This window comes from Halichoeres trimaculatus, unplaced genomic scaffold (genome assembly GCF_033239565.1).
Source record: "Halichoeres trimaculatus isolate MK-OKI-2021-1 unplaced genomic scaffold, fHalTri1.1 fHalTri1_scaffold_13, whole genome shotgun sequence".
Classification (NCBI taxonomy): domain Eukaryota; kingdom Metazoa; phylum Chordata; class Actinopteri; order Labriformes; family Labridae; genus Halichoeres; species Halichoeres trimaculatus.
This window is the reverse complement of record NW_027437191.1, coordinates 20,207,335-20,234,852: the sequence shown is the minus strand read 5'-3', so window position 1 is coordinate 20,234,852 and position 27,518 is coordinate 20,207,335. Positions and strand designations below refer to the sequence as shown.

Below are 27,518 nucleotides of genomic sequence, written 5' to 3'. Positions count from 1 at the left end.
GTAGATGCTTCAGGTCAACTGCTTCCCATCCACACCTCCGAGACCCCTGCAGAGAGAACACATTTTGCATCTCTTGCTCTGTTATGGAACAGCTGCTCATCCAAGCGTGGATTATGAAATGAGACAGAATGTCGATACTTTTAGGAAACAGATGAGAGTGAAGAAAGTTCCTGCTATGATTTCGCTTGTTTTTACCCCTGAAGGATAGATTGTGTCAGGTACTATTAGGTTTGAATTAGAGATGTGCCAATTCAACTTTTCTGGTTCCAATACCGAAACCTGGGCTTTGGGTATCGACCGATATTGATACAGATCCAATACCAGTGTTAAATAATAACCAGCATGCCCTACTGTGGGATAAGACTGGTTAATGTTGTGGGTAAAAGGATAAAAATAAGTAAATAGAATTACTGATGTTAATATTTATTTAAACTATGAAATAGCACCATGGGTTGGCCCCTTCCCACCGATACTGATCCACCTTTGAGGAGCACTGATATACCAATACCCAATACCAGGATCGGTATCTGTGCATCCCTAGTTTGAATATTAGGAGATACTAAAGCCAGGACATGCTGAATCTAAATGAGGGAGACTTACGACCAACATTATCCTTTTGTCATAAATTTAATGTCACTGAGTTTTATTCCATGTCTACATTAATTACCCCACAGGAGTCATTGTGCATGCCAAAACATCTGTCCAAAAGAAAAATATCACAACAATAATCTGTAAAATCAGTGGTTTCCACAGTGTTCTGATGGAGAATGGTGCATCAAGAGCATTGCATATTTTACAGATCTTTTGCATCCATTTTTTACATGCAGGCTGCACATCAGCCACCTCAGAGATTTATGAAGCAATTTGTTGACATCAAATAGTGCTGTTGTCATTCAAGAGTTTTGCATCCATCGAACTGTCGTTCTGAACTTTCAGCAGGCAGACAGATCAATACAGGGCATTACTTTGAAAAACATTAACATTATGGCCACTTACATGCATTTTTCTCAAGCAGAAAATGGGCTTTCAAACCTCTAAGTATGGTTCAGATAACCTCCTCATGATTTACCGGTTTTGGGGTCACAGTATATCTCACAAGCTATTCCCCTGTAGATAAAAAAGAGGAAGTCATGGCCACAGTATTTCTCCGGGGAGGAAGGAGACAGTGCAAGGAGGCAGGTCAGTGATGGAGCGCTCTAAGAGACACATGATGACTTCGCCGGTGTAAAGAGGAACCTCATTTTGCTGTTTCATTTTCGCAAGTGTCATTATTGTACATCTCCATGTCCTGGAGACTGGAAGCATCCGTGTCATCACCCGCGGTGCTCAAACTGTTTCTGAAGGCGAGTCCTCCAATAAACGGGTACATGCTCCCTGTGAACAGGTCTCTGATGTTATAATGAGGGAGTTCAGGGTCTTGTCTCTCAGGTTTAGTGATACCCCTTCCCTCCATGGCTTTGTTTCTTTGATAGTACTTTGAGAACTTATTAAAGATGATGGTAATGGGTAGAGCAACCACTAATAGTCCACAGACAATGCACAAAGTGGCCACAATCTTCCCTGGAAGCGTCACAGGACAGGTGTCTCCATAACCCACTGTGGTCATAGTGATTGTAGCCCACCACCACCCTGATGGAATAGTCCCCAAATCTGTGCTCTCCTCCTCTTTCTCAGCAAAGTAGATCAGGGCAGAGAAGATTGAGATCCCCACGGAGAGGAAGAGCAGGAGCAGACCCACCTCTTGGTAGCTGTGGCGGACTGTTGATCCCAGTGCCCTCAGCCCAATAGAGTGTCGAGCCAGTTTGAGGATTCGAAGAACCCTCATGAGGCGCAGAACCTGCACCACCTTCCCCACATTTTGTAAGTCCTCACTCTCCTCAGCAGTTTCCTTGTCAGCTGTTTCGATAGCTAAAGTGGCATAAAATGGTAAAATGGAGGCAACATCTATGATGTTTAAGGGGTTTCCAAGAAACTTCCTGCTGGAGGGGGCAACGATCAGTCTGATGATGAACTCAACAGAGAAGCAAGCAATGCAGATCACTTCGAGGATGGAAAGGAAAGGGTCATTTATGCACTGGTAATCAGGCATGCTGTGGACACACATGGCAATGATCGAGGTCAAAACCACACTGAGGGAAGCCACAGCGATAATCTTTGATGCTGTGGAGTGACCAGGGTCCTCCAGACGGAGCCAGATGTAGCTCCTCACTTCAGCACACCAGGCACCTTTAAACTTAGCCAGGTCTTTGTCCAGAGCAGAGAGCTCCTCGAAGGAAGAGTCCAAGCTAGGCTGGTGCTCATCACTCCTGATGTCCCAGTCTCTGTCCTCGATGTACTCCTTCCTCTCATGGTACCAGTTGCTACAGCAGGAGCTCAGGTGCAGCTCCTTGATGCCCCAGTACTCAATCTCCTGGCTGAAGGAAAAGACGCACAGCTCCTCCATCATGTGAATCTGTCCTGTGTTATAGAAGTTGAGCACACAGAGGAACACACGTGGATTCCTGTCAAAGTAATACTCCTTCTCTGCCGGGCTGTAGTCGTCGCACAGCTCCAGAATCGATGCCTCGTTTTGGCAGCGCAGCAGACGAGCCAGGCGAGTGTGAGGGAAGCGTAGCAGCGTGTCTGGATCCACTTTATGTTGTACACCTCCCACGTTGAGGCAGATCTGGTCCTCCTCATTGCCCCGCCGGTGGAGGAATTGCCCATACCCCATGGTCCTAATGACATGCATAAGAAATATGACTGTGAATTTATAGATTTTATAACATGAAAATGCGGAACAAGCATTTTCAGCCAGAACTGTGACTGATGCATTTATTCAGAAGGATCAAACCACGTTTGACTCCACTGTTTGTCGAGCACATTAGTCCTCTGAAGGAAGAAAAAATCAATACAGCACACACAGGAAATGGCCTGAGCTGGAGTGGGTGAAGAAGCGTGTTGCACTGTCACTTCTTGAAGGGCTGAAGTGTTGGATTATTAGCAGAGTGGAATAGACCACCACTCAGAAAAAGAGGCAACAAGTTGAAACTGAATCCTTTATGTAATTTTTACGCTAAAAATCAACTGATGCTGTGAACATCAGCTGATTTCAGTTGTTTTCATTGTTATTCACTAATGTGAGCTCTCCTAGAAATACAAAACGTGCCATTTTGCATTCCCCCATGCAGACATTTTGCATAATAGCACTTGAATATTTTTTTTACCAAAGCTTTTTCAATAACAAGTTAGCTACTTTTTTGATTCTTAACAAGCATTAAGCTGACACTCACCTGTACTTGAAGCCTTTATTTCCATTAAAATAACTTTTATCCAGCTGGTTCAGTGTTTACATTGGGAGTAAACCTCGCAGGTCGGTGAAGGAAGAGGGAGCAGAGCTGCTGCTTCCCTGACGGGACAAGAGGAGTCTGAGGCGGGACACTGGAGCTGTGGCAGCTTGGGAAAGGGAGGGGCGAGAGGTGGGAGGAGAGGGAGAGACTGCACAGATGTCGGAAAACCCTGAGAGGAATTATTGCTGTAATAAAATGTCTTTTTTCCATGCCGTTCTATTTATTATATTACGGTAACATAGATAAAGCTTTATTTCGTTAAGCGTACAGTTGTATATATACTGAGTGAACCTTCAATAATGTAATGCATGTTTAATATTTAAAACCACACTCGGTTTCATCTGAAAGTGGTGTAACTAAAGGCAGCAGGAGCACAGCTAGACTGGGCTGAAGGGAAGTAAGTAAATACATATTGACATTTCAATCTGGGAGAGCACTGCTGGCAGGCGGACTGCTACCAGGCTGCTTTTGGTACGACAGGAAAGTACAACATACCCTCATACCGGGATCCCTAAAGGCTGCAGTTGGTCTCAATTTGCAGTGCGTGAACAAAGTGTGTTGATTTTGATATTTGTTATTGAGGGGGAAAAAAGTAAGTGTCTCCCAGATGTCTAGCTTGAAGCATGAAACTTGACTATTTCGTTCCCATCCCTGATTTATATGTGACAGATACGTGGGTTTACGTCCTTTCAGAACCGTTTTCGTTAGCCAACAACTGACGCAACGTACGACCATCCGACCCGTGAATCAGTGCTTCACATCACCAAACAATATTGTTTTCAAAGCCATATTGTTGTCCTATCTCAACAATATGGGAAAAAAATTTAATCCCTTAGGCAAAAAAATGTTGTGTGAATATTGCCTGATATTATTCAATTATTTTTTAACCTCGAGTCTTTGTTTTATGTTGTTTGTTTTGTTATACATTTTGTTGAATTCTGTGTTTTTGTAACTGCATTTATCCTGAAAATTCTGTAAAAATCTTGTAAATATATTAAAAAAAAAAAAAAAAAAAAAAAAAAAAAAAACAGTGCTTCACATCATTTTAGTTTGATGAATAGCAGATTCGTCACAAATATTCCGAAGTTGAACAAATAGATATTTATCATCACAAAATAAATAAAAATAAATAGATAAATAATAAATCATAGTCAACTTAAATCATGATTTGTTGTCAAGAAGCTTTTCACACACACTTAGTTTAACAAGAGAAAAGTCAAGACAGCACTTTAGAGCCTCAAATATTTTACCATTGATTAGCAGAAAACTTGCAACTTTATTTTTCTATAAGTATATCAGCAAATGAAACACACTTTAAATCGCAACAGATTAATTCAACCACCACAGAAATAAGATCTTGAGTTTAGTGGTGAAAGTGAAGCTGCCACCACCTTAAGGAGGACATGATAGTCTACATTATAAATTTAAATTTGTGTGTTTTCATGCTTTGAAAATTATCAACCAGAGAGAAGTCAGTATTTTTGTTCAATGTCTTTTAAACCCATCATGTAATACACTTTTTTCCACAAATATCATGCATTTTGACTCTTTTTTATAGAATTGTGATTAAAATAACAAAGATTCTTGTAAATAAACTGAATACTTGTACATTAATGTTTTTTTCCACATTTCATTTTTTATTTGTAACACCAGTTTTTGAGTTGTATGAACAAGCTAAGACAAACTGAGCGTTGGAAAAAAAAAAAGACTTTCCTTAAAGTCAACAATGAGCGTATTCTCAAGCAGTGTCACTACAAGCCATGGAGGTCTGCTCAATCATCCCCATCAAGCTGTAATGTGATTCACCTGTGTGTGGGTCTATTTGTGAAGCTGTTAACATCCTCGTCCTGCCCAAAGGGTAGGCCTTTCAGTTCACTCCCACTGCAACCTGAAGATAAAACTGCTGAAAAAAGGGACTCTAAGGCTACTTGTTTCTACCTTTTGTGCTATGGGCCGATCAGTTGGATTGGGGTTTGTGTTTTGTTTTTTATTCATCACTTTCATTCAGATGTTGGGCGTTTTTAAATTTGCGTCTAAGATGATTCACTTTCTCTCAGGTGGTGTATTCTCCTGATTGCAGTTGTGTACGTCAGGGCTCAAAACCAGCCGTCTATTAGTAAGCTTTTTTTATTTTTTGTCCAGAATTACAGTACATTTATTTTACAGGCTGTAAACTAATATGAACATTAAATCCCAGATATTCGCTCTCAATGCCTGGGAAATGTCATGCGTGTGGATGTTGGTCCTCTTGGAGGAAATCGTCTCGAAGTTTCTGCTGTGATCAGTGAGTGAACACTTCTGAATTCAATTTTTCTTCCACTCTGTCTCACTTCTTCTCTCTAACTGGCCTCTTTTTCTCCCCACAGATAACTCTGCCATCCCTCTTTCGCCAAGCTTAGCCTCTCAGTGTGGCTTCAGTTTGACAAAACAGCAAGGGAGAGCCATGATTTATGCTTCCCTTCAAAACTGTTTTGCTCAAAATGTGGTAAAAAAAAAACACTGAAGATATTCTTTCACAGAGTGGTTCCAAATGTGCCTGTCATTTCAGTAAGCATTTCCCGTCACATTTCCATTCATTTGTAGGACGATAAAGCTTTCACGACAACATTAAACCTCCGCCTGTATGGAAATCGGATGGGTGAAGACGAGCTGTACCAGGTGGCTGAAACCTGCCATTACACATCTTGGGCCTCCAGGGAAATTGTCTGTGCACGCAACTATATGGAGGCAAGTGAAGGCAGGAGGACTCAGGGGTCATATTCTAGTCTATATGATAAGTTGTTTTATGTCCTGCGTGAGCGTCAAGGCTGGTGCATTTGACGTCACTGCAGAAGAGAGAGGATGGATTGATCATCTCTTATGGTGTGACCTCATTTCTAGGTGTCTGTTGAAAGGGCAGCTCCTGATGACTTTGTCCTTCCTGAACATCCTGCCACAGGGACAAATCCTACATCCCGACGAGACACTGAGGTTACATAAGCTCATCTAAACATTTTTTCAAATGTCCCAACACTTTTTTTTCTCCCCTGTTTTTGATAGCATGGTGTCATATTTGTCCCTCCAGAAACCGCTCATAGATTCAGGATTCAGAATCACAACACTGGTCTTCTTCACTCCTGAGGAGAGGATGATGAAAGTGGCTGAGGCCCGAAAGAATGGCTATGGGATTGCAAACACAGCTACGAGGCTGTTCCTGAGAAGTCCAAGGTTTTCATCGGAAACGTACAACCAGATTGTAGGTGGACTGCAGTCACTAAATTTTAATCTTCCTCTCAGGCAGACTCTCTGGGTGAATTACTTGCAGTCCATTAGACCACTCACCACTTGCTTACACTTGCAGCCAGTCAACTATTGGATTTGGATCAAATAATGTAATCAAACTGCCATTTAAATGGATTACGTTGTCTGAAATCCAGCTGGCAGGGCCGTATACATTGGGTAGCTGCTCCTTGGAGTATTTACATCCTCTATTTTGTTGAGTTACATGTATCCTGGAGAGTTTAATGTTCTCTTGTTTCAACAGTGCGCACAGGTACTCACTCGTTAACTCATGAAATGGACCAAACATGCATAATGTTCTGTAACTTTAACTCCACAGGTTGCAGGAATTCCCATGACGGTGCTCAAAACCTCCACAGTGTTTGAAAAGAAGTGGCTGGCAACACAAATAGATGCAGCAGTTGCTTGTCCAAATCCTGACGGTAATAGCAGGATCAATGCTAACTTCACAAAAAACTATATAACCTGTGGTTTTGGCCAAATATCTTCTAATCATTTTACCTAGTTGCCTTTTAGTTCTTTGTTCACTGCAATATCCCAAAGAATGACTGGTCATGCTAATTTTACTTTTCGTGTACTTTTGCTGTAAAGTCAATCAAAAACTTTTATTTTTGATTAACTTAAAACTGAGAAAATTTTCTTATTATAGCCATTTAGCAACTTGTTTACTGTTAACTTTTGAGCTAGGCTTGGCTAGCTTGATGCTAAGAAATGTACCCTTGTTTAGCTTTGTAGCAAATTTATGATGCGACTCATCCTGCCATCCTCAAATGCCTCACTTCATTGCTAAAAATGCAAAAAACTCAAGTACATGTTTTTTTAAAGCGTTGTTTTTTGGTATGTCAACATTACAGCCACTTCTCATCCACACAGGAAGCGTTTCGGTCTCTGAAAACACAATCAGCTGGTACCTGCCGCAGCAGATCGACCCTCTGATTTCTGACCAGTTCTATCTCCTGGAGGTCCACATGGGGGTCAACGGTCAGAGGCTGGACCCTGCTGAGATGGCTGCCAGAGGTTACTCCCTGTCTGTCACAGACACGCATATCGTTGTTAAAATTCCTGTTGGGGCTGTTGGTGGCTTTGTTAAGGTAAGTGGCTCTGAAAACGACCACCACAGCATCTTTAGTTAAAGTATTACAGGAAAAAACATAAGGCTTATTATTGATCAAATGAGCCAAATCTTGATTTCTACAGCGTCAAAACCCTAAAAATGACTAATCAGGATCGTTAGATGATGAGATTTAAGATCTTCGTTTTTTTTCAACAAACTTAATGAACCCCAGAAAAAAAATCTTCCTGTATGAAGGTTCAAGCTGTCAACACTGGTTAATTTGCTAATGTCAAATTCACTCTAAAAAATCATCATATAGAAAATTGTACCTATTTTGGTTTCAAGAGAAATGTTACCTCCATTAAAGTGATTTTGTGCATTGTCTCGATGAACATGACTCAACTTTTTAAAGCCCTCTAAATGTTGGTAATACTACACCTTACCAAAGATGCTTTCATTCCTGCAGAGTCATGTTCGGGGTGGTCAGTACCTCACATCTTACACAATCGAGCCGATGCTTGAGATTCTCTGGGTCGAGGACTCAAGTCATGAGGACACACGATACAAAGTCTTCCTTCCCATATCGACACCAGCTGTGCCTCAAGCTCTGCAACTTATTGACAGTGAGTCTTATTTCTTGGTTCTGTTAATACCATTATTTCCTAGCATGTTGTTTGAATTTTCTCTTAACCTCTTCTTCAGACACTATCCCAAAGGAGCAGGTGTTCAAAGTGCTGCTTGGGCCCTTTGGCTCTGATGTGGCGCTAGTGAACATTAGCTTCCCTTCAGAGGTTCTGACTGTGGCTGATGGCAATCTCAGAGGCTTTAGCATCATGGAGCACATGTATCCAAACAGCAGCTCTAAGGTCTTCTCAGTGGAGGTGCCTTTCATGGACAGAGTTGTGCTGCGAACGGTAAACTAAGTGCTTAACTTGAGAGTAAAATACTTTGTTGGTTTCTCCAGTTTGAGTTAAGTCTTTATCTTCCATCAGAGTGAAGCGGGGATGATGGTCTTTTCTCTTCATATGATGTTCGGCCTCCTGGTCCTGCCGAAGTTTGTTCCATTTTCTCACACTGCTCATGTGGAAGCCAAATTAGTGGACATTGGTGCGTTTTCTGACGTTGGCTTATTTGTTAAACGTTCTTCTCGAAGGCTGTTTTAGTTGATTTAAATGTACAAACTTGATTTCAGAGCAGTTTCTGATCAAATATGTATTTCCACCCTTTTCAGTTGCCCCCTCTATCTCTGGTGGCTGTGATGAAGAAAACTTTTTTGTCTTGGTGAAACATGGGACACAGGGGTTCAAGTTTCAGACCGTAGTAGGAAATCGTATCTTGACCCCTCATCTGGCTCAGCAGTACAACTTCATGGACAACGGTACACACTTCAGTTTTGAGGTGCCGTTTACAGCCCCTGAAGTTGTGTTTGAGGTATGATCAGATTCTGTTTCATTAATGAAGCGTAATCTTTGTGCCTTTAGCGTTAAGAGTCTCCATTCTTTTCAAACCCGCTCAGGCTTTTCAGTCATCGACCATGAGGAGCAGAATTGACGTCGTCCTGAGGAATCCAGAAACCAACAGAAACATCAAAGACTTCTCCTTGGCTTGTGATTTTGTTTCACCACTGACAGGTTTGATGTTTCACCAAGTTTTCTTTATTACATCAAACACTCAATGCAAACTGAAGTCTTATTCTTGTCTCTCAGAGTGCTTCCCCAATGGAACGATGACTGCCTGGGCTGTCAAACTGGAGTCTGTTCCTAGCCTGATCCCAGGTCAGCTCGCACTCAGAGACCCGTCCTGTGGTCCTGCCTACAGCGACGACCGCTACGCTTATTTTGTCTTCACTGCAAACTCCTGTGGGACAACCAGGAAGGTAGCATGCTGCTGAAAAATTCTTGATACTGACTGAAACTGACCTAAGATAGACCTTGAACTTAATCTTTCCCTTTCTTCAGTTTTTGCCAAATATGATGCTGTATGAGAATGAAATCTCTCTGCCAGATGAACTTGAAAGGAGGAACTCTGGAAGGAACGAGCCTGAGTATGAGTGAGTGTCTTAAAACTTTAACTTTAAGTTTAAAATAAAAAAAAATCAGTTGTGATAGGATTCATCTACAGAGGTCTATATTAATTGCTTAATTTCAGATCTGGCCTCTAAAAGCAGAGCTTAAAAAGGACATTAAGCCTCTTAACATTTCAGGGGTTTTCAAAATATCCACTTGTATTGTTCTTATGTTACTTTTTGTTTTTTTTTCTTGAAGTAAAAAAAACACCTGTTCTTTACAGAGCTGGTAGCCCACATTATGGTATGTTAAGAGCACTGGTAATCAAGATGTGATCATCTTGAAAACTGTCTATATAAGTATGACCAAATCTAGTTATGCTTTAAAAAACTGTCATAAAACTGAGACAGATTACCTGATCATGGATAGCAAGACATGGGATTTCCAAATCCAGATCATTTTGATCTGGATTAAATTCTTTGAACTGGTCCTATTATTATGTAGGAAATTATTTCAGTGCTGCAAATTAAGGGAAACTAACGAGAGCTAGAAACTGACTCAACTTGTTGAGACTTTCATTGGATGAAACTGAAAAATGCTCAGATCTGATACTTTTTGAAACGGAGTTGAACTATTCTGGCTGATTTTCCAAACTAAACCTTTTTATTGCCAAAGATGTTAAATGTTGCTTTGATAAATCAAAGCCTTATCTTCAACCTTTTTTTTTTCTTTTTTTGCCAGGCTGAAGGTGTCTTGTTATTATGACATCAATAAAACACACGCTGTGGCCCTCCGCACCAGACCTCGAAGGAGTGAACCATACGCTGAAAACGCAAAGGGAGAGCTACAGGTGGAAATGAGACTCGCTTTGGGTAAGGAAAAGTCAGAATATCTTAATGGTATATCCTCAATGTGGGGGGAATTGATTCTTGAATACCTGTTATTAATCTGTGTGTCTTAAACCAAGCTTTAATGTGATCATATTGTCCAACAAACTTGGGGACATTAAGGCAAAGCTGCACATAAAAAATCTGTGGGCAGGCCTGCCTTGATCTGTTTTGAGTCCTTGTTTATTTGGGTTAACATGTCCTCCCGTTTTTTTTTTTTTTTTATCCAGATGACTCTTACAGAGAGTTTTACAGAATTGAGGATTACCCTTTAGCAAGGTACCTGCAGCAGCCACTGTATTTTGAGCTGGAGCTGATGAGGTCAACAAACCCCAAAATATCACTGGAGCTGGAGAACTGCTGGGCCACGCTGAACGAGGACAGGACATCTCAACCAAGATGGAACCTCATAATAAATGGGTAACTCTGAATCTTTACCTGTACACTAACTGTTACTGGAAAAAGTCATCGTTAGCTTTTTTTTTTTTTTTTAAATGTACAGAATTGCAACCACTGACCTGTTTCTGATGCTCCAGTGTTTCTAGTTGATGTGGTTTGCTCTAGAGAACTTTTAAGGTAGCTTCAGCAACGTTGTCTCTGCCTTTTGAACTGCAAACTTGCCTTTAAACTTAACAGACTCATAACCACTACCACTGCGATGAGTTTTTATTTGGTTGGACAGGCCAGCATTTTGTCCAGTGTTTTAACTGAAAGGAAATGTAGCATTTAATTGAAGCATGTGGAGCATGAAATGAGACAAACACTCTGCTTCAGGTGCATGCTGCTATCCTGGCTGATGCCGGCATGACTCCAAACGAACTCTGCTTTATTGCTGATTGTGCTATTTTGTTGTAAATGAGGAATTAATTGCCTTGTTTTTCTAAACTGGACATGTAAAGAACTAAAATGTGAAAAAAGCCTTTTTCTCTCCTTATAAATTTGGTGTCCAACAAGGCATGAGGGAGATGCTGCTGAAATCTAAAGTCTATCTTTTTATTTTCTTTTTTTTCCAGCTGTGCAAATCCTGTTGATCCACACCAGCTGATCCTCCATCCTGTCTGGCCTGGGGGTAGAGTTCAGTATCCATCTCACTTTAAGCGCTTCGAAGTTCAGATGTTTGCGTTCGCTGAAGACAAAGATAACTTGAGACGACAGGTGAAAAAATGCTCTTGTTTTTTTAATATGCTTCAGGTTCAGTGAACATTACTTAAATCAATATTGAAATGTTGCAGGTGTTTGTCCACTGTGACGTGGTGATCTGTGATCCAAGGAATCCTCTGGGTGGAGTTTGTAATGGACCCTGTTCAAACCAGGAAAACAAGAGAAGAGGTAAAATGTTAATTTGTAATGAGTGAAAAACAAATGTCCTCAAAGTGGCTAATATACATTTTGCTTTTTCTTCCACAGGTCTACGACGTGCTGTCACTGATGATGATTTTCAACATGTCACATCAGGACCCATCATTCTAAATTAACAGAACTTGAGAAAATTATTAAAGATTATTTTTTAATAAAAAATTACTCTGATCAATGTTTCAAAGTCATGTTTCATTGCCTCTCACAACAGGAATCCAAAATCAAATTTAGTTAAGATGTTTTTGGGTTGTCTTTTGGATTTGGGTGATTAAATACTTGGTACTGCACAAGACATGCTGTTAACACAAGGTAGAGCATGTTTTACTGAAATACTCCATAGGAAGGAAATTCAGATTTAATACTTTTTTTTTTTTTTTTTTAGATAGACTTGATACACTTTGATAGAAAGATCAGGGTATAAATTCAAACTATATTAAAAGGGGGAATTAACAGATGGGATTCATCCCAGTGGTTTCTTTGAAAGGTTTTCATGGAGAGTGGTCAATAGAGTGGACAGCCACTCCAAAGCTGTTTATTACCAACTGCTTGGGTTTTAATGGTATTTTTGCACCACAGACACATCAGTGGAGGTTAGTTATTCATCCTATACACTGCCACCCACTGACCAAATACAGGCATACTATATATTATATACGTGTCTGACAGCTATCCCAGTGCAACACAGCTTAGGATTATTCTAGAAAGCTCTTTCTTTGGGGTGATTAATTTTTTTGAGGAAATATTTTTATTTTTATTTTTATAGCACCTTCAAAAACAGCAGTTTACAAAGTGCTTTAACAACAGACAGGAACACAACAAAGCACAGAGAAACAAAAACAACACCCTAGCAAGAAGTGCAAGTCATAGGATAAGCAAATAAAGGTAATTAATAAAACAGTATAGCAAATATGAAAGATGAAATTATAATTATGATAAAATAAAGTTATAATAATAAAACAAAGATAAATTACAATAAATCATAAATAATAAATCACAGGCCATGTTTTTCTGCAGTTCAACTTCAACACACCTTTCCCCTGAAAATGATCTGGGTTTCTCTTTGTGAGTCAACTTATTTATTGTTTTAAACTTAACTTGTAAAAGTATTGTAAGCAAAACATTCAGTTTAACATACGTTTGTGTTTCTCATGACAGAGCTCATATTCATAGTGCTTTTGTCTAAAAATATGGGACGATGCGGAAGTATCATAATCTGCTTCCTCAAGTGTCTGCTTGAGGCTGGCTCCAGAAGTACCAGAGGTCACAAACACACCATGCTGAAAAAATGTTTTCACATCAGAAATAACTATTTATAGCCTGATTAAAAAAATTCTCCCGTCTGTATTGTTAATTTCACTATCAGCACACAGTGTACAAAGGGTGATTTTTTTTTTTCTGAATTGGCACCCTATAGCTGTGTGTAGACTTAAGGCCCACCTCACTTCCAATGTGGCCGCCCAAGCTGATTTGCTTAAAAAATCTGTTTCAGAAATTCAGAAACAGCCAGCTGACATCAGGGAGATGACGTCCATTAATTTTACAGTCCGTGGTAATGACTGGATGTACATACAGACCCAGAGGTTTACAAGTTTTAGTCTTGTCACACTTAGGTATGAATGAAATTTGAGCTAAGGTGTTAAAATTGTATCTTAGTAATCTTGTAAAAGCATTTTATATAATGTATTGTGCCAAATAAAGCAGTGCTCACCAAGATTTTGTCACAACCTCACAATTTATGATACTAAAATTAAATGCAAAAAAGTTAATTTACCCTTTGATGACACACCTTTCCCTAAAGTCATGACCTACAAGACAAGGGATGTGTCCCAATTCAGGGGCTGCAGCCTATGAAGGCTGAAGTTGAACTCAGATTACATCACAGCGGTGCGTTGAAGGCTGTCCCAGTACAAAGGCTCCTCCAAATGGGGCCGACAAATCCGTCCTCCTTTTCAGGTGTCACGAAGGACGGATTTGGTGAATCCTTCATAGCCTCACATATCCCAAGATCCATTGCGCGTGAGCGCCGAAGATGATGGACACTGTCAAACTCCAGAGGGAGTCCTGTTTGATCCAGATGTGAAGGATTTCTGGCTATGTGATTGTATTTCTAAAACATAAAGATTCTATTTTACTGTGTAAAAATGTGTTGTTTGGGCTCTTTTCAGGTAATAAACTGAGGAAAAACAGCTCTGACAGGGGGTACAGCCGCTGTAGGCTGCAGCCCCTGAATTGAGACACAGCATATATTTCATCCCCTTGCACATTTTTGTTACACAAATAGACAAGGAAAAATTTTAGGGTTAGAAAAAAAAAGCCAAGATGCACAGAAATTTAAGAACAGCTGTTTATTCAGAGTTAGGAGTGTGGCGTTAATAGAAGAATGGGTCCAGAGGAGAGACGTCGTCTCTCTGTGGAGTCTGTACTTCTTTGTTCTGGAAGCAAACATTCAAAGTCAAACCACATCCAGGTGAAACAAAAAGACCGTGTCAAACTAAAAGATTCTTACCCCTTTTCACCCCCTTTACTGTTTGGTGTCTGGGGTTACTTGAGCCTGTATTTTGCACACACTGTCCTCTGCAGACACCATCTTCTCGACTGTTGGTGTCACAAATCACTGCATCGCAGTGGACATAAATCTGTGGACAGAGACTCGTGAGACAGAGCTATGAGCCATTCTCCAGGCGATGTCTTACTTTATATCTTTTTTTTTTACCTGGTCTCTCAGAATCTCTTCATCTTTGGTGAAGGTGAACATCTTTATAGAGAAGCGTTTGACGTGGGATGGCACTGAGACCCTGGCGTCGCTCAGTACAGGATGGAAGAGGGTCATGTAGCCGTCATCGGGGTTCTCACAGCTAGTAAAAAAAACAAAAAAACAAATAGAGGCAAGTGTTTGGTTTTATCGTACAGCTAACTGTAAAATTATTTAAAAAAACATATACACAAGTGTGAAATGGACAAATTTAAACTTAATTATTTTGATTAGCAACTCATTTAGCCCTGGAGGGTCTTTTGAAAAACAATGGAACCAGTTTACACCTTGATGTATAACTCCACAATCAAATACAAGAGGCAGTAAGAAACTGGTTTATGTTTGGTTCATCAAAGATTTGCAAAGGCTCAACTGCCTGTGCTTTGCAAGGACTCGTGATCATCATTATCTGTAGCTGAGGCATCTGATTCGCAACGTAACTCCAACAGATTTGTCTTCTCTTTGCCAGCACAGAATAAACCTCTACAGCGTATGAAGTCTACCCAATCAGATTTGAACATTCCTCTCCAACTGAACCTCAATACTTTCAAAACAAAACCAAGGGGGGACTTCAGATTAAACTACGGGACATTACTTTGTGATCGTTTGAATAATTTGAGGAACACATCACACCTCGATGTTACACTGCTGGAAAACAACTGAAGGGATTTAATCCAGAAACAGAAAACACACCCTTTGGAAAAATCCAGAAGTGTCCAGGGTGTTTGTCCTCAAAATACTTACTTGGCAGGAGGGATCTGGTTTATCTACTTAAAACTACTCTGTCCCTCCCTTCCTTCTGGTCAAACACTGGTTTGGTCCCTCACTTCTCTGTCTGTGCTTCTGCATTCTTCATCAATACTAGAAAGTTATTTCTGAGTTAAATTACCAAATATAAACCAACAACTTTCATGAAATGCACTTTTGAGATGTGCTTGTTAGCAACCCACAAGTTGGGAGTGCTCTGGTCACAGAAGTATCAGCTAGATCAGAGGTGGGCAAACTTTTTGATTTGTGGGCCACAATGGGTTTTAACATTTGACAAAGGGGCCGGACCAGGAGCAGATGGACGGAGTACTTTGGTAACTATCAGGGTATCATTTATTCATTCCATATCCGTTTTAGAATCCAAAATTGGAAAACTGATAATGACTTGTTGTTCAATTTTTCATTTTCAAATCAAAAATCAGAAAACAAACAACTGTCTATTTTTCGCTGTTTTGATTTTGTTTTGAAATTAAAATTAGAATATGAGAGAATGGAATAATAATGGAATTTTTAATGTATGGTGTGTATGGTTCGTTCTTTCGTTATTCTGTTTCAAAACAAAATTTAAAAAAATGAAAAGACGGACCTGTTTTTTTTGTTTTTCTGTTTTAAAACCAAAACGGAAAAACGTAATTACAGAAAAAACATTAACAAGGTTTATTAATTTAATTTTTTCAAGTTTGGCGGGCTGGATTAAAACGTTTAACGGGCCGCATGTGGCCCCCGGGCCGTAGTTTGCCCATGCCTGAGCTAGATGGTAGTTTGGGTATTCAGCAGGATAACAGATAGCACCAGATTAGGCTCATGCCTCATCCCAGGTCAGGATTCTGATTCATCTTTAGTGCGTCAGTGTTTTGTGATCTATTACCCATCCACTATAATGTCCCAGCTGGGTACAGACGTCCTGTCTTGATGCAGTGTCGCCCAACATTTCTCCAAGATCAGCTCCAACTGTGGATCGGCCAACTGCATCAGCTCCACCTCGAAGTAGAGAGACTGCCTCAGATATCCGACCACGGGGTAATCTTCAGGGCCGTAGAAGAGCTCATATGACGGATCTGGAGGGAAAATCCCATTAGAAAGGAAAAGCTTTGACCACAGACGACATTAAGTGTTAATGCTCATGGGCACCAACAAGATATTCAGAATTAGCCATGTTACCATGAGACAGCCTCATCTGAACCATCAGCTCTCCGGAGCCGATCTCTGCTGCAGGCTCTTTGCTTCTGGGTTTGTAGCCGAATGAGAGTTGCTGAGTGTTGTTGACCACATAGTAGCAGGAAATTGTTTGCCTAAAAGATAAAAAGGTGTCATTCACCTAAAAATAAAAAAAAAAAATAATTCAGATCATCCATCTGGAGAAGGGCTGGAGCAGTCAACCTACTTGTAGTCAGGATCAACAGGTGATGTGTAAGCTACTCCTTTGTTGTGATTCTGCTTGTTGTTGTAATAAAGGCCAATTTCATTTTCATACACCATGTAGTTTTCAGAGAACTGAAAGAAAAACAATGCATCAATATATTTCTCAAACAGGCACGTGTTAAAAGATAAAAGATGGAACTTGATTTACTGTTCTAGTGGTGCCACAGGAATCCGCGCTGAATGTGAAATATGCAAAACGATCGTCGCTAAAGGACGGCTTGCATGACGGATCCCTTAGAGTCAGCTGAGCAGGGCTGAGATTTGGCACAGACTCCACTTTGACAGCCATAGCAGTCATTGTTCCGTTTGAGTAGCACTCTACAAGAAGAGAACGTGGATTACACAAGCTCCTCTATTTATTCAAAGCAGCAGGATGCTTCGGAGCAGCTTACTGGTTGTAGTTAAGGGGAAGTAACAGGCCAGGTAAAAATCAGCCAACACCCAGTTGTTGTTGGGCTCGTACAGGAGCATGTCGAGTCTGGCTCGCACTGAGTCCGACGCCAGCAGCTGTAAGGGAAAATAGATTTACCTGATGCAGAGGGTTTGTGGTAATATTTTACAGTTTGACCTACCTCGAATGCCGTATCTTGGGCACTGAATGGCACGACGAGACTGAAATGAGTGCCATTCTCTTTTAAGTGGTAGCTCTCAGCCAGCTCGAATGTTAGCTGTCGAGGCCCAACCAAGGTCTCAAAGTTGCGGCCTTGGTTCCCATACGTCACGCTGACATAAAACAGGTTCTGGTCACAGGTACCAGTGACTGTGGGTAGCTCTGAAAGCAGAGGAAGAAGTGTTTTAGGAAGGCACAGCTTTCAGGATTATTAAAGCAAAAAGGACCAAATGCACATCTCACCAACATCCTGCACAGCTGCCTGCAGGTCCACTGGATGGGCAAATGGAGTGTCCTCTGGCAGAATGATAAACCCAAAGACCAGAGGGAGAAAGTAGGATGTAACCAAGGGCTCAGGGTTCTATAAATAGAAAAAAAAAAACGGTGAGCCATACCACAAACAAACATGACAGAACTGACCAAACAAGCTAAATAAAACATGTTTCACACGTGTTTGAGGACGACGTCAGCATCAAAGGGCACGTTCAGAGAGAAGCTCTTGGTTTCATTGGGGAACACGTGTTCCTGGACAGTGAATCCTTTAGCGTTGCACTCCTCCACTGTGAGAACCCCAGTGGAAAATGAGATGTTCCTCAGCTCCACGTCATGAAGGAAAGTCCCCACGTGCACACTGAACATGCGGTCCTCTGAGACAGTCACTGAAGGATAGAGAAAGGAAGTAGAGGTGAAGGTTAACATGTTAAAGCTGGATTTTCTCACTTTAACAGGAATGAAACTCACTATCTTGGGAGTGGGGAGGTCGAGGCATCAGAGGGGTGGTGATTGGGAACAAAATCTTGTATCTAGTATCATCTTGAGTGCCGTCGACCCTCCACAGCACCTCCAGCATGGGCTCCACAGTGTACGTGATGTGGTACTGGTAATCTGGGGCATGGCTCTGCAATTATTCATGACATTTCAATAAAACATTCCAGTGGACTTGGTGACCAGGGTCTTGCATTTCAAATCCAGAGACCCCCCTCCCTCACACCTTGTAGTAACCGTCAGGGGAGCCAACTGGGATCTCTGTGACAATGTGGAAGTCTGTGGTGGTTAGCGTGTACCCTCGTGTGGTCATCTGAGATCTATCCAACCGCTGCCCGTTGATGCCCATGTGCATTTCTGTGATTTTAAAGCTGCCGTCTATCAGAGGAGTTACTCGGCGAGGAACATGCCAAGAGATTGTATCCTCGGTGAAGAGGACGCCGCCTGTTAACACAAAAACAACCGTTTGTACAAATATTGAACAGCTTCATGCTTGTGCTTCTGTTCGTCACTCACCTGTTGGACAAGCAGCTGCCAAGTTCACCACATTCAGACCATGTGGTGCTTTGTAGTACGCACTCACTCTGAAAACCTCCATGGGGACTCCAGCCACCTGAAGGAGCATTTTGATGGCATTTGAAAAAAACAACAATAATGATAATAATTAAAAAAAGAAGAGGAAGGGAATGAAAACAGAAAATATGAATTGCTTACATCCTCTGAGTTAGTCTCTGCTGTGTTGTATGGGCTCCTCATCACCAAACGGTTCTGGGTCATCATGGCAACATAGCCAGCTTGCTCTGCCTCCCTCAGCACCATGGACACTGGCTCTGGAGTGTAAAATGTCATTTTCCAGATACCGTGAGCTGCACCAGAGGCCTATGGAAAGCAGAGGAAGCATTAAGCTTTACCATTTCTGCTAGTGTGACTTAAATATGCCGCAATAACAGGAGTTCAATAAGTATTCTACTTCAGGAATGGTGTTGATCTTTGAGTTGTCTTCCTGAGCTTGCCCTTTAGCTTCAGCTTGAGCACCAGGTGTGGCTATGTGGTGTGACACCTGGAAAACAGGAAATAATGTCTTTAGAATCTGAATATCCCTTCACATGAGGCGGGATGGTAAAAGCATAATCACAGTGTGACATACTTCCATGTAGTTCCTGTCACACAGAATCTCTTTAGAGGCCCAGCGAGTGTAGCTGCACGTCTGCCTCACATCATGACTGACAACGTCAGGCAGACTCTGGCTGTACATTCGCAGTTTCAGGCCCACATTGAAGGTGGTGTCTTCCTATAAATACAAGCAGGACAGAGCATGAGAGGTTTCCTTATCATGTGCACACTCTGGTCTCGAAGAGTTAAAGATGTTTGACACATAAAAATACTCAGTCACTTGTTTGCTAGTTTTGATAAAGCACACAGATGTTGAAAAACTGCCTGAAAAATTATGCCAACAAAGTGATAAATCAGGGAGTCTTAAGGACAAATAAATTGCATATCAAAAGAAAACCACACATAAATCCAGGACTAAAAAAATCCTCTTAAATAGCTCCAGCTAGTTGTACTTTGTTGTCCACAAAGCAGGCCATCAGAGATGTGTAGATCCTTGTGTTACCCCATGGGTCAGACTCCATACTGTACCCACACTGAGCAGCCAAGCTGGGTGTCAGCAAAATTTGCTGGGTGCCATCTGGAAGGAAAAGGACAGCACTGACAGGATCACCTCTTCTGGCAATGAACCGATCTGCTCACTGTCAGCAGATTTTGCACTTACTGAGGGCTTCCACCTCCAGCTGGTTCCCCACTGCCAGAGCCTTGTCCAACGACAGCTTCATGAGATTCCCTGCACAGTCTGACTTTAAACCGCTGCCTGTCAGAATAAAAGAGTAAGTGTGAGCTAAACTGATTTCAAAAGGTAAAGTAAACTGACCCAATGTGATTGAAGCCTTACTTGACTGTAAAGTTTGCTTTAATTTTGGCCTTGCTTGCCCCAACATGATAACTGCAGCCATCAAGTTCCAAAAGAACCTTTAAGAGAAAAACACTGAGCAGCATGGTAACAGGCAGAGATCATCACTGTGAGGAGGAAATAAACTTACATGTTCTCAAGCCTCCACATGTTGCAATTTAGTGGCAGCCAAACACAATAACTACAGAAATCCAATTCTCATTAGAATCTGGATCTGTAACCCCAGCAAACCCCCAACAAAAAACCCAAACCTGGCTGCTTAGCCCAGCCTCTCCCAGGTGTTTTATGTATCAGCTAATGACAGCACACAGCTGAGGTATATCAGGGGCTCTCCATTCACTATACATGCAGATCCATAGGCCATGTCCAGTGTTTGGGAAACCACGTTTTATACGATTAGACTTGTCGTCCACACGAATCTGCAGTTTTACGTCACTGAAAACGACGTTTTTTGGAAACTCCGGCTTCGTGGTTTCGTGTAGACGCCGGGAACGGAGTTTTTGGTTCTCAAACATTTCAGCATCACAGACGAGAAACGGGAGTTCATTCTGATTCGATGTCGCGTATTTAACGTCTGAATAACGCTGCCAAAAATCGATTTTCAATGCTTCAGGCAGCACTCACCGGCGGATTCGCCCGTTACGTGTGGATTAAAGCATTAAATTAAAAAAAAAAAAAAAAAAAACAATGGAGGGATGATCAGTGTAAAAAAAAATGGAGGGATGATCAGTTTTTTTTTTTAAAATCCGGCTACGTGTGTACAAAGAAGAAAATATATATATATATATATATATATATATATATATATATATATATATATATATATATATATATATATATATATATTGTTTGTTTGTTTGTTTGTTTGTTCTTGGTACCAGGAAATGAAAACATTTGACATCCATAGCTTTACTTTAAACAGAACAGAACCTCTTAGTCACTCTTTCATTATTAACAAAGCAAAGTACAAAGTAAGACAATTATATTCAAATATATGATCAGAGTTGCATTAAACTATCTGTACCATCAAGCAAGTTTAATTCATGTTAGCTAACAGGAAGTGGTCTCACACTCTTAAGAACAGAGATACAGGTTTTTCCCAAATATTACCCCAAAGTGCAATCCCTACTTTATTGTAACAACATTTACATATAAACATAAATTTTAAACAAGCGCAAATGTAAAATAAGTTAAAAGCGCATTGAAACTTCTGGCAACAAATCTGAAAGCTCAGGATTTGTTTTTGCACGTCTGAGTGATTCCTTGTGGATTTTACTACTTTGCTAAAAGACAGTGTTCATGTCCAAATTTCAGTACAAAGTACTGTTTTTTTTGTTTTTTTTGCAGCTGAGAGATGCCTCATCATCACTTTATATGAACACTTGATTATGGTTTGTTTTATACCCTCTAACATCCACCACTGTCTTTATTGCTAACAGTAAAACCAAAGCTCATCATTTTAGCTGCTCTGCTGGGGTTGCTCAGTCTACACCCAGACTTATACAATTATATTCTTTTATTTATGAGGCCATTACAATTGTTCCAAATGAAGGAGTCTTGAGTCAGTGCACAAAATGGATTATTGATGCTCTGTTTAACAAAAATTCAGATAAATGTCATGCCTGAATCTGTGGGGTGTCTACCATCATCTTGTCTTTTAGTCTAGGCAGATTGTTTTATGTCATTTGTGCCTCACATTTAAGTGGATCTCAGTGCTGATATTTCACACAATGTTACAGTTAAAATTCAGAACAGATAATGACATTATAATCATTTAAGTGCACTTGAGTCAGCTGACAATCAGTAAAGGCATCCCTTTCACATTCTCTTTTGTTCATGAGGTCTTAGTATCCTCTGTCAATCCTGTGCTGCTGATCCAGAAGTGTCTGCTGCAGGCTCACTTTGGCATCTTCGAAGTTTGGATTGAGCTTTAATGCTTGCTGGAAATCACTTTTAGCATCGTCAAAAAACCCTGTGAGAGAGCAGAACAAGAGTGATGACACAGTGAGTGATATTGTGATTTATGAGAAATGTTTAGACTTAGCAGCTTTGTTAGTGAATATATAGCCCCACCTAGTGTTTAGATGAGCACACAGAGCATCATCTTAGATTATTTTTCTGGTTGCTCTCGTTATACAGTATTGTTCTCTCTTTATGTATTCTTATTATATTTTTGTTTGAAATATACACTGCCTGATTGCTAATGCAATCTTGTTCATTTCCCTTTTACGTAATTAATACAGGATTACATTATCAACCCATAAAACAGGAGGAACAAGGAGGGAAAAGATTTTAAAATAGCTTGTTTAGATTTTGCAAACAGCCTGTAAGCCTTACTAACCACCTCAAGTTAAAAAAAATACACCATTGTTGAGCAACTAATCTATTTAACAAATACATAAAGTTAAACATCTGTTAGCTGTTTTTATCTGAGTGTCATCAGCTCTTTGTACTGTTCAAATTTCGGTTTACTAGACATCACAAACAAAACTCAACCACCAATAAAATGGCATAAGAAACTACAAACCTTGTTTGTTTAGTGTGATCAAGGTTCTGATAAGAGCTTTCTGTTTTGTATAACTTCGTTTTCAAAATTTGTGGTTAATATTTGGTGACAATCAAGGTCATTACTTGCAATTAAATAATTCAAATGCTGATCTGATTACTTCAGTCAGTGCTTTCTGTCTCCCCTTCTATGCAGTTTCTTCCTTTGAATTGATTACCTGATGTCTTATTTGTGTTTGAGATATTTTTTGGTCTTAATCAAATATGTATATTTTAGACAATTACATGAGACACAATATAAATCCCTCTATCACACCGTTTTACCTTCATCAGAAAAGAAAACGTAAACACATTATGGTATCGGTTGTAAGGTTGGAGCTGGTTGTCAGCTGAAATAACATATTTTATTCTGTCAGGTCAAATAGTTAAGTTATCTTTACCTAGTCTATAGTGAATGAGTCCTCTGTTGTAGTAAGGCGTTTCAAACCGGCTGTCGGTCTGTATGGCTGAGCTGTAATCATCCACTGCTTCATGAAAATCCACTCGCAGGTACTTTATTTGTCCACGGTTGTTGTAGGCAGTGGCTAAGTCTTTAGCTTCACACCCCCTGTGGACACAGGGCACATGAAATACGTTATCCTTAACAATGAACATTATGAGCTTACCGAAAGAAGAAACGAACAAATAAACACGCTGAGTAACAAGAAGTTAAACTGGGTACCAGCAGTTGACTAACTGAATGTGACACAACACTGGCTAAATGGTTAGCTCATGCCATTAGCACAGTTAACGTCTCCACAAAGGTTAAACGGTACCTGGACTGCAAACACGAAGATATAAACTTCGTGTACAACTCTTCCGCCTCTTTATAATTCTGTTTTTTATACTCAAAGTTGGCATGTTGGAGTATTTGAGAGGTCTGCTCCTCCATGAGTAAAGTCGGCTCAGGTTTGTTTTTACAACTGCGGATATGACGTCAGCAGAGGGTCCTCCAATGGCGTTTCAGTGCGTCTCAGGGAGACACGCCTTACAATTGACAGACCAAGATAGATAAGTATTTGAACTAAGGTTTACACTAAAATGATAATAATAATAATAATAATAATAATAATAATAATAATAATAATAATAATAATAATAATAATAATAATAATAATAATAATAATAATAAAAAAACTATATATCGTTTATTTCCCATTAATTCCATTTAGCCTAATTTATAGTTAACTTTCTATATTCAAATCTCACTTAATTATCCAACAAATCTAATTTTGTTATTTTAAATCTGACTTTAGGTATTTACCTGTAGAGATGTATTTTCCAAACTTGTCAAACAGCAACCTTTTTTGGTCTATTTTAAGTTCCACATTGTAGCAAGTGCTATTTACTTTTGTCAGTAACTTGGCAATCATCCTCAGTGGTGGGATTTGTTTTATTTTTTGTAAAAAATATCATCTTATTGTCAACCTTTGAGTTCCTACTGATGTATTAACGAAAAAAGAGCTGATTTCCTTGGCATCATGTGTGGATGGGGAATGCCCTGATATTAAGGGGCCCCAAAGGGTCTCGTTGGGGGATTTGTCAGGGCACTACAAGGGTATGGAGTTCCAGAGCTATTACTCTGAGTTATCTGGTCCCAGAAAACCAGGTTGCTCACACAAGGCTTTGCCTTGCACCAGAACTGAGTGCTGCTGCTTTAACATTACAGCCCCGGCTAGAGTGGTCAATCTGCATAGTGTTACTCTGAGGCAACAAGAAGAAAATTTTTGATTGCAAAAAAGCCAAAAAGAGACACAGTCATAATGATGATAATAATACATCTTTCAGCAACAAAAATAGCACTTTGCCTCATCTGTTTGCATGACTGTGTTTCTAACAGCAGGTGGCAGATTTGAATCAGATCAACCTTAAGGCAGATGTCATAATGGGAAGTTCTACTGGAGCAACTTGAAAAGGTCGATAACAAACACAAAAGGTATATAAATAATCATCTGTGCATTTAAACATATAAACTTCTTTTTCTTTTCTTTTTTTCAAGGAAAGAATGCGACCATAATGGACTCAAACATTTGCTGCAGCTTCAGTAGACTGTAATCACTCCCTGCAGCACATACCAAACTTGGAGGAAACCCATAAGCAAACTGGTGGGAAATTCTCAGACTATCTCTCAAACGATAAAGTCAGCTTCCTTGGTGAAAAGCAACACCTTAAGGAAGTAGAGGTCACTCGGTAGCCATTCACAAACTTCCCTCTTGTGGCCCATTTATCTCTGGACTGTGAGGATGAAGGGAAACACATCAAACAGACCAGTTTGACCCTGAGGAGGGAGATGTAGGACACTGGTGTTCACACTGCAGAGAAAATGACTATTATAAATAATCTGCATGTTGTAGGTTACCTGTGAATGGATCAAAAAGTTTCGGTCATGCACTCCAAAAACTTAAGGGAGTAAAATTATGAACCAGATGAGAAAGTAGACGAACAGCTAAAAAGCCCCAAAAGCTTTGGAAAGATTATTTCGGCACCGCAATGACCAATCCTGAAGCAGAGAATGCTACATTCAACTCCTCTTGCTCACTAAAAGTTTCTGTTTGCTGAGAGAGTTAACACAAAGTATCAATATCGACATTGGCAAAGCAAAAACTAGTTCAAATATCCACCACATACCCCCATCTGAGGGGATCCTCGCCTCAGACAGACACATGGCGCTTATCGCTTCAGTTTAACCTTTCACTGCTGTCAAAATGTCATATTACTCTGAAGCATTTTTCACTGTAAGGGCAGACAAGGCATGATCTGTTTCAGTCTAGTTCACTGAGCAGCAGCAGTTCACATCAAACATAGACTTTTCATGCAGATGTTTTCTTCATACAAGAAGAGCAGAAATTTGAAATACTGACAGAGATGCACAAAAGGTCTTGACAGAAATAGTAAAACACAGAAAAAAAAAGTCTACCAACAGCCAGCTGCCATTAGGGAATTACATAGCAGTTAAAATGCATTAAAAACACAATCTGCATTGTAGTTTTGGCAAATGCTCATCTACTCAGTATACTTAATTGTTAAAGGGATGCAGGAATTGGTCATCCTCTTACAATCAATTTTATATCTGCTCTTCATGATGCTTTTAGTGGTCTTCTATTCCAAGGAATATCCTCATTTAGCCAAAAGAAATTATGGTTAAATCTTAAAATGAGCACTTGGACTTTCCTGCAGTCCACTCTCTATTCACTGTTCTAGTTTGTGGCTATGTGTTTATTGTCTCTTTGGCTAACATAAAGCCTTTAGTATAGAGACACTGAGTGTGTTGTTCACACATTAGTCCATACACTCATGTAAATTTGTTCCCCAAATGTGTTTAATTGGCTGCATGAATAAAATATGTGAACTCAGTCCAACATTTAATGTAGCTCTTGTTGTGCAACTTTTAATGAGGCCTGTTTAGCTTTGTAAGCAGGACATATTGAGTTTTATTGCTGCACAGTTGTTATTCCTGATAATAAACCATGCTTCAGTCCATGTGTCCCTGTGGCTTGCATCATGGTGGACTTTTTTTTTCTTACTCTCTTTTGCCCATTCCAAGAATTGGGAGACTGTAAAACATTAAGACAGTATTCATACAAAGTACGATAACTCATTACTGTGTCGTTTACCATTTTCTGCTTTGAGAAATGTTGTGATGTCAGCCATGCTTCACATTGAGGTGCATATATATATATATATATATATATATATGTACTTGGGTGAAATTGGGGAACTACATGTTTGTTAACCATAGGTGCTTTTTTAACTGCAGAAGCTTTTCCCAGGAAACAGAACTTTTTAAGGGACTGTGCGCTTTTCAGCCACAGAAACTAGGGTCTAAATTAATTTCTGGGATAACTGATCTCCCAGTGGGTAACACTTTCCAGAGGTCTAGGAACAAGGTAGGGGCTGTAAACTGAAATTATAAACAATGGGTATATCACCAGCAATGTAGCTGTTTTTCAACTACAAGAACTTTCCCGGGGAACTAGGAACTTTCCCAGAGAACCATGTGCATTTTGGGGTATAGGTTTAGTTCCAGGGTAATAAATTTACCTGCAAATCATTCCTGTTTGGAAGCCCTTGGTGGAAACACATATGGACCACAAACTTCTGTTCAAAAAAGCCCCATATAAGTGTACATTAGTAACTTATTTTGTTTCCTCCTTGATGATGCTTAACCTTAAGTTAGTTCCTTATTTGTTCCTGGGTAACCACATATAGTTTTAGTAACTTCATGGTATGTGTTACCTTAGTCTTTCCTAGCAAGGCCATGTTTTCAGAAAGATGCAGTGTTGTCAATTTTGTTTTTTGGACGGCATCCTCTTCTTAAATATCTTTCTTTTTCTTAGCATAACTTTTACCATCTTAAGACAATTTAGTTATTTTCATTACAAAAAAACCCTCTTCTGTCACAGCAGCACGGATATTAATGAAACAGTAGACTGAGACTCTGCTTTTACATATACCCCTCCCTGAAAGTGGGTATTTGTACTAAAGTTTATGTGTCTTTTCCACTTCCCGAAGTTGTGTGAATCCCATTCATCTTTTCCCCCTGAGACACTGGTGGGCTCACCTCTCTGACCAGCCGTGTGTGTGGTAACCATGAAAGCCCCTGAAACAGCAAACAAACATAAAACAGCTGTGGGGTTAAAGGAAAGAAGACTAGACTCGGGGTAAACGTTGGCGTGTTGACTCTCTGCTTCGCACAGACTGAGCAGACAGAGGCGCCCTGTTGTCCGTGCTGCTTCTGGCAAATACACCAACTCGTTCCAGAGGTTACAGCCTGACC

The 27,518-nt window shown here is 40.2% G+C and overlaps 4 protein-coding genes across 6 annotated transcripts; 1 reads left to right on the top strand and 3 right to left on the bottom strand.

Moving 5' to 3' along the window:
- Nucleotides 1-602: 602 nt before the first annotated feature.
- Nucleotides 603-3,965, bottom strand: kcns3b (potassium voltage-gated channel, delayed-rectifier, subfamily S, member 3b). Of its 3 annotated transcripts, none has more exons than XM_074685336.1 (3): nucleotides 3,825-3,965; nucleotides 3,273-3,435; nucleotides 603-2,717 (listed from the first exon to the last, which is right to left on the bottom strand). In XM_074685336.1, the coding sequence occupies exon 3, from the start codon at nucleotides 2,711-2,713 to the stop codon at nucleotides 1,238-1,240; it is 1,476 nt and encodes a 491-aa protein (XP_074541437.1). In that variant the 5' UTR covers nucleotides 2,714-2,717; nucleotides 3,273-3,435; nucleotides 3,825-3,965; the 3' UTR covers nucleotides 603-1,237. The 3 variants fall into 3 exon arrangements, with proteins under 3 accessions (XP_074541437.1, XP_074541436.1, XP_074541435.1); XM_074685335.1 differs by having other exon boundaries at nucleotides 3,273-3,477; nucleotides 3,825-3,847; XM_074685334.1 differs by lacking the exon at nucleotides 3,825-3,965 and having other exon boundaries at nucleotides 3,273-3,581.
- Nucleotides 3,966-5,143: 1,178 nt separating this feature from the next.
- LOC141802364 (uncharacterized) lies at nucleotides 5,144-12,082 on the top strand. The gene is made up of 21 exons (XM_074685913.1): nucleotides 5,144-5,300; nucleotides 5,387-5,445; nucleotides 5,527-5,613; nucleotides 5,696-5,814; nucleotides 5,913-6,056; nucleotides 6,210-6,299; nucleotides 6,394-6,564; nucleotides 6,928-7,030; nucleotides 7,482-7,699; nucleotides 8,129-8,285; nucleotides 8,365-8,576; nucleotides 8,655-8,769; nucleotides 8,894-9,093; nucleotides 9,179-9,293; nucleotides 9,369-9,538; nucleotides 9,621-9,712; nucleotides 10,410-10,540; nucleotides 10,786-10,975; nucleotides 11,569-11,710; nucleotides 11,788-11,884; nucleotides 11,963-12,082. The coding sequence occupies exons 1-21, from the start codon at nucleotides 5,278-5,280 to the stop codon at nucleotides 12,028-12,030; spliced, it is 2,703 nt and encodes a 900-aa protein (XP_074542014.1). The 5' UTR covers nucleotides 5,144-5,277; the 3' UTR covers nucleotides 12,031-12,082.
- Nucleotides 12,083-14,241: 2,159 nt separating this feature from the next.
- On the bottom strand, nucleotides 14,242-20,473 carry zpax1 (zona pellucida protein AX 1). Its single transcript, XM_074685730.1, has 21 exons — nucleotides 20,328-20,473; nucleotides 20,180-20,256; nucleotides 20,003-20,098; nucleotides 19,794-19,918; nucleotides 19,376-19,519; nucleotides 19,199-19,288; nucleotides 18,943-19,107; nucleotides 18,745-18,841; nucleotides 18,455-18,672; nucleotides 18,205-18,361; nucleotides 17,914-18,122; nucleotides 17,707-17,824; nucleotides 17,426-17,625; nucleotides 17,246-17,360; nucleotides 17,002-17,171; nucleotides 16,816-16,925; nucleotides 16,593-16,723; nucleotides 16,300-16,489; nucleotides 14,625-14,766; nucleotides 14,418-14,547; nucleotides 14,242-14,343 (listed from the first exon to the last, which is right to left on the bottom strand). Exons 1-21 carry the CDS (start codon nucleotides 20,345-20,347, stop codon nucleotides 14,267-14,269), a joined length of 2,781 nt encoding a protein of 926 aa, XP_074541831.1. The 5' UTR covers nucleotides 20,348-20,473; the 3' UTR covers nucleotides 14,242-14,266.
- A 1,488-nt stretch (nucleotides 20,474-21,961) lies between these two features.
- ttc32 (tetratricopeptide repeat domain 32) lies at nucleotides 21,962-23,685 on the bottom strand. Its single transcript, XM_074685345.1, has 3 exons — nucleotides 23,518-23,685; nucleotides 23,143-23,309; nucleotides 21,962-22,169 (listed from the first exon to the last, which is right to left on the bottom strand). Exons 1-3 carry the CDS (start codon nucleotides 23,631-23,633, stop codon nucleotides 22,042-22,044), a joined length of 411 nt encoding a protein of 136 aa, XP_074541446.1. The 5' UTR covers nucleotides 23,634-23,685; the 3' UTR covers nucleotides 21,962-22,041.
- Nucleotides 23,686-27,518: the final 3,833 nt, after the last annotated feature.